Source organism: Danio rerio, chromosome 16 (genome assembly GCF_049306965.1).
Source record: "Danio rerio strain Tuebingen ecotype United States chromosome 16, GRCz12tu, whole genome shotgun sequence".
NCBI classification, from domain to species: Eukaryota; Metazoa; Chordata; class Actinopteri; order Cypriniformes; family Danionidae; genus Danio; species Danio rerio.
Window position 1 is genome coordinate 52004191 of NC_133191.1, and position 13355 is coordinate 52017545.

The 13355-nt window shown below is 34.9% G+C and overlaps 1 protein-coding gene across 5 annotated transcripts in view; it reads right to left on the minus strand.

Moving 5' to 3' along the window:
* Positions 1-11777: 11777 nt before the first annotated feature.
* csmd3a (CUB and Sushi multiple domains 3a) overlaps positions 11778-13355 on the minus strand; it is a 598216-nt gene continuing 596638 nt past the window's right edge. For all 5 annotated transcript variants that reach the window (XM_068214255.2, XM_068214256.2, XM_021467030.3 and 2 more), the window contains one exon: positions 11778-12683. In XM_068214255.2, the coding sequence (XP_068070356.1) occupies positions 12524-12683 (160 nt within the window). In that variant the 3' untranslated portion in view covers positions 11778-12523. The remainder of the gene's footprint in view (positions 12684-13355) is intronic.

Genomic DNA, 13355 nt, shown 5'->3' on the forward strand with positions numbered 1-13355 from the left:
AGATATAGTTAATCAAACTGTTTCAATTTACTAGAACTTCTATGTTAAGCTGCTTTAAGACAATCCACATAGTAAAAAAGCGCTAAATAAAGATAAATTTAATTAAATTGGATATAATAGTCATTTCTTAGGTAAGCACACCTTCACCTGTAATAGATATTAAACTTATTAAAAAAATAAGAATAAAATGTGAGAAAATCTAAGAAATAAATCTGAATGCTCATCTGGCCGCGTGACCCATCCCATCGGCAATGCAGTGTGTGTCAGACACATGTGAAGTGTGAGAGGTTGTGATGTGTGATGGCTCTTTCTGTACTTCATCATCTCCGCTCTAATGGGACGGCGTTCACCTGCGCTTCAGACGCTGCCACTTTATATTGAAATCTCCAGACGGCTGTGAATGAACTCACACGACCTTACAGACTGAGAGGAGATGAGCTCGAGCAAAACACGCTGAGCAGAGCTAATATATATTAGAACATTATAATGGAGGCTTTAACGTTGTGCTGGATGACAGAGTATTTCACTTTTGGGAAAGTTTTGCTATTTAGTTTGTGTATGTATTTCATTTAGCTATACAGTTTATAATAGTAAAAAAATCTGTAAAAAAACAAGCAACAACTTCCAAAATAATTCAATTTCACAATCTGTAATGTTTCAATTTGTATTAAAATAATGACGGCTGGTTCCTTTACTTGAACACTCAGATTTGATTATCATAATTTATTTTGTTCACAGAGTTAAGGCTGATTTATACTTCTGCGTCAAACACCGGCGTATGCTACGGCGCTGAAGCATAGCCCTTTGCTGTGGCCGCCGGCGGCACTGACGTGCACCTCTCAAAAAATGTAACTACACGTCGCAACAACGCGTAGCGCAAGCTCTGTGATTGGTCGGCTTGGTAGCGCTGACGAGTCTGGGTGGGACCGAGAGCCGCGCGAATGGCGCGAACCCAATGTAGCGATTGTTTACAAGTGTGAAGTCCCGTGAAGGAGCTCCGGATGGAAAGTTTTGTTTTGTGTTTACCTCATAGTTAAAGTTGTTGCACGTCCGCCGGTTGCTGCCTCAAAATGAGCGAGTTTGAGCCACTTGTACATCCAGGAAGTGTTCAGGAAAGCAAAACAGGGGCGAAGAAAATCGACACAGAGGAACATTTACACCTCACTGCCAACTAGCGTTTCGGAAGTGTAAATGCAGACCAACAGAGACAGCGCGCAGAAGTATAAATGCACAGCTGCGCGCGTTGCATGCGCCGTGGGTTGCGCCGGTCACTTGATGCAGAAGTATAAACCAGGCTTTAAGGTTTACTATCTCATTATTTTTCGCACCTTACAAATGTTCATTTGATCTGCTTTTAACATTGTACACACTTTGTAACATTACATTCATCAAGTTTAAGTTTCTTTAACACTTATGCTTATTTTTATATAAAAGATGGGATATTTTGTTTAAATATTTACGTTTTTGACTATTAAAATTATTTGCCTCAATAATGTTGGTAAATTAAAACAAAGTGCTTTAAATAACAAAAAATCCTAATATTCCTAAATAGTTAAAAAATATTTAATAATTATCGAAATCGAATGATATGAAACATGATATCGTGATAATTTGTTTTGCAATATCGTCCAGCCCTATGTAAACTAATTAGTAATTTGTAAACTAATTAATTTGTAAACTAATTGTTTGCTTTGCATATTTGGATTTCTTTGGTTGTTAGCAACAAGTATCTGTAAGCTTTCTCTGAAAAACTGCCGCTCTCTTCCTCAGTTTGCACTTGTTTTGCTTTTAATTCTCCTGATTTTTATTTACAAGCAGCCGGACAAATTGTCCTGTCAGCTTCTCTGTTGTATTTGATCAACCTGGGCTTTGTTTATACGCCTCTAAACCCGTCTGGCTCACTCCATCTCCACCGTTCCTCATCAATAATTGATCGCGTCTCGATTCTGGAAGGAACTAACAACATCCAGCAGTTTGAAGCTCCACGGTGTTGAAGTCCCACGTTTTGTTTGATCCTTCACTTTCAAGTGGCATGTAGCTTTCAAGTACGGCTAGTGCTCCACTTCCCATGCATGAAACATCCTTCATCACGCAAAAACCTGCCGGACGAACCCTGCGTCCCAATGCGCAAGCTATTATCCATCCTGAAATGCATGCAAGATTAGCATTAATGTGAGGCAAAATGACAGGACAAACAAATAGAATAATCACCTGGAGCCCTGCATACTAATATCATCCACAACTCCTCATGAAGTATTTGGTTGATGGTTCACTTTTTACTTTTCTGAACATGCACTGGGAAAAAATACTGGGTTCCACAGAGTCCAACACCGGCTCAGTATGAAAATGTAGCCCTATATACATTTCTGGAGATCACAAATTATGCATTACGTCTTAAAAATGAACGCTACCAGGCGGTATCATGCTGTTCCTATTTGCACTTTCCAGCTGACCGGTTACTTCCATAGGACGGCTTTGCTGCTGTTACCAGTTTGTCAGTGACTCGCCATGTACGTCGATGGACTTCAGATGCAAAGCGTAGTTGACCGTTATGACAAGGTTTGAGTCCAGTGAAGAACGATTTCAGAAAGCAGGTAAGACAAAAATAGAAGCCAAAAAATAAAATAAACAAGTAAATAATACGGTGAGAATGTGGTAAAATCTAAAATATGGTAAAAAAATAAATAAAAATCAGGCTACCGTGAGGGCTTTTCTTTTTCTAGATTAGTTTTCAAAGCACTATTGGTTGGGTTTAGGGAAGGAGGACGGTGGGTCAGTCATTCAACTCTCCTCTGCATCTCAAATCCTGAGCCACTGAGCAAACAAGTAACAGAGGGAAAGCCGTCCATACGAAAGTAAGCGGTCAGCTGCTTTGATTAGTATTGTTTATTATTAGTCATTTTATTATATTTTTAGATTTTATTATCATTGTTTTCCTATAATTATTGCTTTCTTTTCATTTTCCATATTGTTATAATCTTATGACCAGGGCCAGACGGAATCTGCGGACGTTTTTTGCTATTTCTGCTGAGAATTTTGGTAAAAATCTGCAGATTTCTGCTGAATTATTTTGGGAGTATCCAGCGGAGTATCATAACTAAAACCTTAATATATGAAATAAAAAGTAATAAATTACTGAATAAATTCAGATTTACACATTTATTCAAGTAAATAAACAGAATTAATGATGGGCTAAAAATCTGCGAAAATCCATGTGGGCCTACTTATGACTGTGTGGATTCATGCGACACTTGTTTTTAAGGGTAAAAGATCAGAGAATGACTGTTTCTTAATATGCGTTGTTCAGCAATCTTATGTCCTCGTGTTCTCGTGAGAAAAGATACTGTTAATCAAACATAGCATAACTTAATATACATGTTAAAGGTAGTACAAATATGTTTTTTTTTTTTTACACATAAAGGCACTCAATACATACCTGGGTCCAAAATGACACAACATTCTTTCAAAAATGGCCACATCACTAAAAATTAGTGTAAAAAACAACTTATTTAAAGCCAGTCCTCACGCATTCATTACACAGACACGGAAACAATCCAGCAAGATATAGAAAAGCAAATTACTTTTTATTTGTAAGTGGCATTTACAAATGGATATATGTACATAACCTTTTTTATTTTACAAATTTGTCACAAAAATATAACTCTTTTCAAAAAAGTTTAAATATCTGTACATTTGATGTGAATGCATTTACAGGGGTGACGGAGCCACGACTAAAAGCAATCCTAAATCTCTGACACTGTCGCAAAAATGAGAGCCAAACACAGCACGACGACGCCGCTCAACGAATCGCAACCCCCAAACGTAGAAATGTAGAAATATACAAACAGCATGGGCAGCGGCACAGAGAGCTCAAACATAGCACTGACGCTATATCTGATTATATTTGGCAAGTATGTGCAAAAAGTGACTTCTTGGAGAACAATTAAACCATTACTGACTGTAGCTGATCAATAAATAAATAAACAAACAAACAAACAAACAAACAAACAGAAAATAGTTCCCATATTCTCCTACCCCCACCCCGAACACCAGTGAAATATCATACAAGGCACTATTATGAGTTATGAAATGTTTTGAAGCTGGATTTGATCCTGAAGTGAGCAACTAAACAGGAATCAGAAGCCTCTATGAATATTAATAACTCCTCAAGTTAAATGAAAACATGACGCATAATCGAATGGGGTACTTAAAGGGGTAGTTCACACACAATAAAAAAATTCTGCCATTTTCTTTGTTCTGTTGAACACAAAAGAAGATGTTTTAAAATATGTTGGAAACCTGTCACCATTGATTTCCATTTGTTTTGCCTACTATGGATGTCAATGGTTGCCGGATTCTAATATTCTTCAAAATATCTTCTTTAGTGTTCAACAGGATAAAAGAAAATCATAAATGTTTAAAATAGTTTAAGATGGAGAGTAAATAGTGACTACATTTTCATTTTGCGGTGAACTATGCCTTAAGTTGTTTCTTACTTTTAAAGGTGAAGTGTGTAAATTCTGCATCAGAAAGGGAAATATATTTTTTTCACACTTTCATTGGCTGTTCATCTGCCTGTCTGAACTATTTACTTATTTATTTATTTATTTATTTATTTATCTATTTATTTATTTATTTATTTATTTGATTTTAGCAAAACTCCAAATCCAGTTAGTAAAACTTTAAAACAAACATTTTAAAACACATATTTACTCTCGAACAAAAGATTGCATGTTGGAAAAATGCCATTAATCTGCATCATTTGTTCAGGATTTGCCTCACTTTATATTAACTGAAGATATTTGTTTTGAAAAAGTGGATCACTCCGATGAATCTGTTCATTTACAGTACATTTGGAGATGGAGGGTTTGTTAGCATTTGTCTTTGAATGTTAAAACAGCTACATAAAAAGTGTGGAATCAGATTTAGGCAGAAAAAGAAAACGTCTGCATTTTTTTAAGGTAACTTAATTTAAGGTTTTAAGGTTTTAAATGTAATATTTAAGGTAAACACTGCTGAAATAACCGGTATCCTGTGCTGAAAATCTGAAATTATTTCATATAATAAAATAATTTGCATTATTTCTCCAGTCACAGGATGCTGCTCAATGAACAAGATTTGTTTTTAATTAAAGAATTTTATACGTATTCAGCAATGAATAATTCATTAATTAAGGATTAAACTTTGATCAAAATTACAAATAAAATAATTTTATAATGAAAAAAAGATACTCCCCCCCCCCCCCCCCCCCCCCCCTAATAAATGGCATTTCATGTCTAACTTTCTGGTAGAGGATTCCTTAAAAAATGTACAACAAAACTATTATGCTGAAAAAAAACAAAAAAAAAAAACAACTTTTGATTATATAAGTAATAATTATAAAAGTAATAATAATAATTATTAATAAATGATCCAATAAATCGTATTTACAGTCCATAGAAGCACATCATATTTGAATGATTTCTAAAGATTGGAGTGCAATAATATATACTAATTTATTCAAAGGAATAAGTTACATTTGAAACATTTCTAAAATATAATAACAGTTATTTCAAATTGCACTAAAAATCCACATTTTTGTTGATTTTTACTAGTAGTTTTAATAAGAAAAATGCTATCTTGGTGAGCAGAAGAGCCTTTGAAAGCATTTTAAAAACTTAATTATTCAAGTTATTGACTCAAGTACAATAAACATGTCTTTAGTTCTTTTAAAAAAAAGTATACTAGTGTGAACAGCCAATGGATAAGCCAAACATTCATTACCTGGTTAACACATGCAAAATTGTGAAAGTCACGGTCACACTGCACTTTTCTCCCCATAGATGTCCATTCATATGCATGCACTGTGTAACCAGAAATGCAAGCTCTTGTGAAAAGTTTTGCATCTTGCTATATTCGGTAGTTCAAGCTGAGCAAACTCTGACCTGCTAAATTGCATCATGTGATAGCGTGAGCCCAATAGAAGATCAAAACATGACCTCTCCGTACGACTTTTAAAATATGGAGCAATGGCTCATCTAATCATCTTGTTTTATCCTACCCCTCAAACTCTAGTGGGACAGCAGTTTAATACTCTACAGGCAATCAGCTGAAATGATTCATTGAATTTACTCTTTTTTTTCTCTTAAATTGTTTGCAACCACTTACCTTAAAGGGGCAGTATGTAAGTTTGACACCCAGTGGTTGAACTAGGTATTGCACGACTGGTTCAAAACAAATGCAAGCGCAGGTTGTACGATTGACGACATCAACAGAAGTGTGCCTGACTTTTGAGCCTAAAGTCTGATTTTTAGTAGTGTTCTATAAAAGCAATGGCACACAGTTGAAGAATATTTTCCATATTAAAATGAGTTTTTATCCTTTTAACCAACACCTGACATTTATATTTTAAGAAACAGCTTCTATTTCTTGCAGCTGAACAACAGAAAATGACAGTGATCCCCTCAGGTACACCTCACCTGTGCTTTATTCAGTGTTAAATGCTAATAATGCGAGTTTGAATGCCATTTTACACGACATTTATTGCCAAACTACTAAAAGCAGCCGCAGATAGTTCACCTCAAATCTTAAAAATAAAATAAAACGTTTTATATTGAACTTTAGAACTGTGAAATAATACAAGCCAACACATATCAGTGATTCATCATCTACATTTAATAATATTCATTATGTTTAATATGTATTAATTCGATTATAAACCTTACCATTTCATTGAAGTGCAGTAAGTGCACTATTCTGTGCTTCTGAATGGCTGTATTTACATTTCTGTCGTATTTTGTCTGGTGCAAACAGACACATTGCTTATCACTGCAAATCTCGTCACGTAGCTTGTTGTTAAGACTCGTGGTTATAATGTAACCTGCTTAGCTAATGTTTGCATTTTTAATATTTATATTATTTGCTAATTAATAACCTCAAGTGGAACTCTGAATCTGCGTCTCATTTCGGAGTCTGCTTCTGTGCACCGGAGGTCGCATTTCAGTCACAGACACATACTCTGAGAGCTTTCCTGACTGAATGAATCAAATACTCTGTTTTTCATGAAGGCAACCCAGGGTGCTAAAATATAATTGGCTAAACTGTCAGTGGGTGGGACCAAAGAACCAAAACAAAGACAGCCATTCCGGCACGTGACGCACATTTTCAAAGCTGAACAAGAATGTTTACTTAGCATGTTTCTCTAATATCTGCAAACATATTATGGTATTTGTATGCTTTAGTAGAGTCAAAAACTTACATACAGCACCTTCATAAAAAAAAAAAAAGTAAGAGTAAATTCAATGAATAATTTTTTCTGTGCATGTAATATATACACAGTACAAACTTCACCTTTAAAATACCCACAGTTGAAAGGCTCACATTTTACAATAAGGCTTCATTAGTTTATGTATTTACTAACATGAACTTGTAGATCATAATCATAGTTCAGCATTTGCTAATCCCTTCTCAAAATCCAAACTTAACATTAGTTGAATCATCATGGACTAACAACAAACAACTGTATTTTCATTAACTAACTCGACCAAACACTGAACAATACATTGATCACAGCACTTATTCATGTTAGTTAATGTTAGTAAATGCATTAACTAATACAACCTTATTGTAACAGTGTGAAGCAATGCGTCACAGCAATCATTTCTAAAATGAAAAACTAAACAAAAAAATAAAACCTGTTGAATGCACAAACGATGAGCCACATCCAATATGAACGCTCATGCTCTGGATCAGCAGGAGGTTTGAATGGTTTAAGCACACTGTGATGATGATGATGATGATAAAATGTGCACAGTCTGAAGGGCCATTCACATATACAGCAAATTGCTTATCAAACTCAACCAAAAGTACGCTTTCCTGACAAACAATCCGCTAAAAATGAGCATTCTGCTGAGGAAAGAGTTTGGCTATAAATCATGGCGGCAATTAAGCATCTAAATGAACAATTATAAATGCATGAACGAACTGTAAATGCTCATGATTTCTGACAAGGTTCTTCATGCGTCATTTTTTTTTGGAGAGCAGAAATCATACAGAACATTAACTTCTCCATTTTAGCTACGGTGTCTGACAAGAGATGGATCGTGTTATCAGATCTAATGTCTTGGTTCCTGATATGTCATTGCGTTGAATAGTATTAAGTGCCTCTATTGCGCCATTTTTGAAGTTGCAAATTGTTTTTTGAGAGTGAAATGGTTGGTTTAAGGATCAGGGGTCTCATTTATAAACAGGTGCACAGAATTGAGGGCGGAAATGTGCTTAGGTCACTTCCCACAAAGAGTTGACATCTATAAAAAAAAAACTTGATGGGAGAATGTGCGCAGCTGTAAGTAAACTCTTAAGTACTGTAGTACTTAAATATTGACTTAATTGAACCACTTTAAAGTCCAAATGAACTGAAAGTTGTTTAGTTTTTTTGTTTTATATTGTGACGCAGTTCTTAGGGATATTAAAATGGGAAAACAGTGGGTTGTTTTTTTACTGCGAGCTGATTGGATGTAATAAAGTAGGCATTTCATTTAGAAAGATCAGGAAAGGGGGTTGGGGAGAATTATTACAACCTAACATTCATCTCCTCCTTACCATTTCTGTTTGTTGTCAAAACTGACAGTTGGAGGGGCGTGGTTAATTGTGACATATGTAATCTGACAATTTAAAACCCCTCGTCTCTAAACTCCGCCTTTCTAAAGAGCCAACTCTGCTCTGATTGGTCATAAGGCTCAGAAGCCATTTACATGACAAAGTATTCAGCCAAAAAACTATAAACCTAAACTATATATAACGTTTTAGCACCCATATCACAACGTGTTCATCTGGAATAATCACATCGCAGGAAATGCAATGTTGAGTTGGGATTATTGATTATAATAAAAGCAAAGTTTGCAATCGTCTGCATGTATTTTAAACCCAAAAATTGAACGTTACTCACTATTTTAATTTCACACTTCACTTGTTTCAAACGTTTGTGAGTTTCTGATTTATGTTGGGCACAAAAAGAAGATATTTTAGTAACTCATAAACGTTTGAAACAAGTTAAGGGTGACTAAATAGTGAGTACATTTTCATTTATGGATGAACTATCCCTTCAAGACCTATGACTATGTGAACATTTTAATATTTCAGAGTTTAAAACATCCGGCCACAAGAAATTAAAATGTTTGTAACTTTAATAAAGATCACATAATGTACGATGAAGACTATGCAGTACTGATTATTCACCATCTGTAACCTGAATACTGTTGGACTCTCCTAAAAACTATTTATCTTTGCTATACTGTATTTAGCTATGCTTGTAATTTATTTATTCTATATTATTCGAGAATCACTGACAAAAAAAATCACCCCCAATCAATCTAAAAGGAATTCTTTGCAAAAAAATCTCTTTAAGTCATAATATGAAATAACTTTTGCTCTTTTAGGTAAGTTAGAATTATCAAATTTGTTTCTGTTATGCAAAAAGCAGAATAATGAGAGAGATATTTTTTGAGAAATTGTTATAACTTTTCTTGAAAGTCAAGTTTACATACAATAAGATTATTATGGTTCTAAAAAAGCTCAGATGATGATGTCAAGGTTTTAGAAGTTTCTGATTGGCTAATTGACAACATTTGAGTTATTTAGAGGCACAGCTGTAGAATAGTATTTAAGGAAAACCTCAAACACGCTGCTTCCTTGTGTGACAACATGGAAATATCAACAAGCCAGAATCAACAAAAAAAGCCAGATTACAATTTGCTAAATTACACTGGGAAAGATAATAATTGTTGGAGACATGTCCTGTGGTCTGATGGAACTAAGATTGAACTGTTTGGCCATAATGACCAGTGTTACATTTGGAGGACAAAAGGGAAAGCTTACAAACCTAGGAACACCATCCCAACTGTGAAGTATGGGGGCGGCAGCATCATGTTGTGGGTGCAGGAGGAACTGGTCCACTTCACATCATAGATGGCATCATGAAGAAAGAACATTATGTAGAAATACTGAAGCAACATCTTAATACATCAGCCAGGAAATTAAAACTTAGCCACAAATGGGTCTTCCAAACAGATCATGACCCTAAGCAGACTGCCAAATTAGTTAAAATGTGCTTTAAGGACAACAGAGTGAATGTTTTGGAGTGGCCATCACAAAGCCCTGATCTCAATCCTATAGAAAATTTGTGGGGGGAGTTGAAAAAGCTTGTGCGGGCAAGACAGCTAACAAATCTGACTCAATTACACCAGTTCTGTCAGGAGAAAATTGGCCAAAATCCTTCAAACTATTGTGAGAAGCTTGTAAAAAAGTGACCAAAGTTATACAGTTTAAAAGCAAAGCTAAAAAAATACCAAGGAAATGTGTGTAAACTTTTGACTGTCGAGAAATTAATAAAAATTCTCAAAATAAATCTCTCATTATTCTGGCATTTAGCAAATGTAAATCATTAAGGTAATCCTAGCGGACCTAAAATAGTAAACGTTTAGTATAATTTATCCTCAGACATTTTAAAAAATGGTTATGTTACTTTAATAAGAGTGCATGTAAACTTCTATATCGCAGAACTACAAAATATCGCAATGTCAGATGTTTTCCAATACCGTGCAGCCCTAGTTTTGCCATAGCTTTTGAGAATCCAACATGGTCCACCTATTGATAAATAATGTTACGACAGCTGTTTTAACATTAAGATATAATTGAATTGCCTCTTGTTGCGAAAATAGTTTGATATCAAGCAGGAAACGTTCATGGGCCAATGACATTAACACATTGAGATGGTCTATATACTGGCCTGACGTACAAAAAACAGCATTTTTGGCCATTTTCGTGCATGTGTAAACATGGATTTTGTTTTGAAAACGTGAAGTAAATGTGAAACTTTTCCATTTTTGGCTACATTGCTATCATGTAAATGTACCCTCAGTCTGTTGTGATCAGTCTAAACCAAATACCCACAACCAAATCAGAATTGCAGCTCATTCTCAGATACAAACAGTAACAACGGCATCAATTTTACGGTCCCACTTTATATTAAGTGGCCTTAACTAATATGTACTTACATAGGAATTAATAGTTTGTTACAATGTACTTATTGTGTACTTATGCTTGATTAAAAATATATGTAATTACATCTGTAATTAACTTTTGTAATTAGATTTGTAAATATACTGTTGACCATCCCCTACACCTTAACCCACCCTTAAACCTACCCATGCCACCAAACCTGTCCCTAACCCAACCTCTATCCCAACTCAAAAGCTCCACAAGTGTTCTCAAAGACATTATAAACACAGTAAGTACATTCTATTTATTTTTCTAATGTAAGTACATAGTAGTTAAGGACACTTAATATAAAGTGGGAACAATTTTACATATTAATGTCAGTGTTCATCCTTCAAAAGTGGATTTGCTTTGAAAACATTGTGTTAATGTCGACATCTCAAACAAACTCCTACAGGCTCAGCTGGAGCCAATGAAAACCGTAAACAGTCATTATGGAAATTGGTTACAAACTTACACAGATTTGCGCAGGAAATAACACTGGATGACTGAGGACTCTCACTTCTCGCTTTAAAGAAACAAAAAGCTCCATTTATCTGTACTTTGATCTTTGAAACCCTGCAGACGTTTTACATTCACAAACAGCGACATTATACACCGCATGAAAGGTAAATAATAGCTTAATAGAGCACTTCAAATATTTCTCAACTCTCGAAATCGCTGTATGTGTGAACGCCCTTGGAATGGCTTAAAAGAATTTGAGAAAAAAAACAACCCAACAACATATATATATATATATATTTATATATACCTTTTTATCTTTTTCTCTGCTTTTAAATACAAAATCAACACTCTCAGAGTGAGATGTATATAATATATAATTCTCCACTCGAACAGTGAAGAAACGGATGTTTTCCTGCAAATCCGCGCATAGCCTTGAGCTGCGTTGAGAGAACTGCACCCCAAACTGTGCTTTCAAGTTGCCTCAAAGAGACTAAAACAACATACAGTTGAAGTCAGAATTATTAGCCCTCCTTAATAAATAGCCCCCCTGAATATTCCCCCCCAAATTCTGTTCAACAGAAAGAAGAAACACATTTCTAAACATAATTATTTTCTAATAGCTGATTTCTTTTTCCATGATGACAGTACATAATATTTTACAAGACATTTTTCAAGACACTAGTATTCAGCTTAAAGTCACAATAAAAGCTTAACTAGGTTAATTAGTCAAGTTAGATTAATTAGGAAAATCTTTACATAACAATGGTTTATTTGTAGACAACCGAAAACAAATATTGTTTAAGGTGGCTAATAATATTGACCATAAAAAGCTTTAAAAACAAATAAAAACTGTTTAATTCTAGCCAAAATAAAACAAATAAGACTTTCTCCAGAAGAAAAAATTTTATCGGAAATACTGTGAAAATTTCTTGCTCTATTAAACATCATTTGGGAAATATTTAAAGGGATTCAGAGGAGGGCGACTCATTCTGACTTAAACTGTATATACCAAAGTAAAAGTGACAGTTCAAACTGCGGGGAACCCTCACACCATTGTGCAAACCGTGTTGAGATTGGGATCGAAGCGGACAACCTTTCCCTCGATGGATTTGGAGTTGGTGTTGTACATGGGGTTCTCGAATGTAGCCTGACCGTTGTTGTTTTCATGCACAGAGCAGCCGCTGTACTCTGCTTTATCAGACTTCCTGCCATCAAATCAGAAGAAAAACACATCAGGCATTAGAAATCACAACCTAGCGGGCACCTTCAATTTCAAAACGACATAAAAAAAAATGTCAAAAATGCAAACTGATTTAATGGCAGTTCTCCACCTTGATGTCCAAGGCTGGATTTTACGCTGCAGATCTTGACGGTCAATTCCGATTTTGTGACTGTATCCAATTTTTTTTGATGACCTGCCTACATCATCTTTTAAAAGTGACTCGTATCCGATTGTCTGCATTTACACAGCACATAGCAAAGGCGCAATGACCAAGAAAAAATAAGCAGGCGCAGATTAACAGCTATTACTTAAAGAGCGCTTTTTTCTCCATTTTTGTATTGAATCTGTTCGCAAATTATGTTACAATAGTTTGTGACAGAAAAGTTCTCATTTTGCTATCTTCTTTAAATCTAAACCTTTTAAACTAGTAGGCATCTTAATGCATTAAGATAAGCACATTTTAAAACAGCTGAAATGTTGTTTCGGTCATTCTAAAACACCTTAACCATGCCAGTATTAGTGTTATTATCAGTGTTGGTGAAAGTTACTTTAGAAAGTAGTGCATTACAAAATTGAGCTACTCCCCCAAAAAGTAAGTAGTTGCATTACTTTTTATGGTAACTAATGCGTTACTTTTGAGTTACTTTCGTGTTAC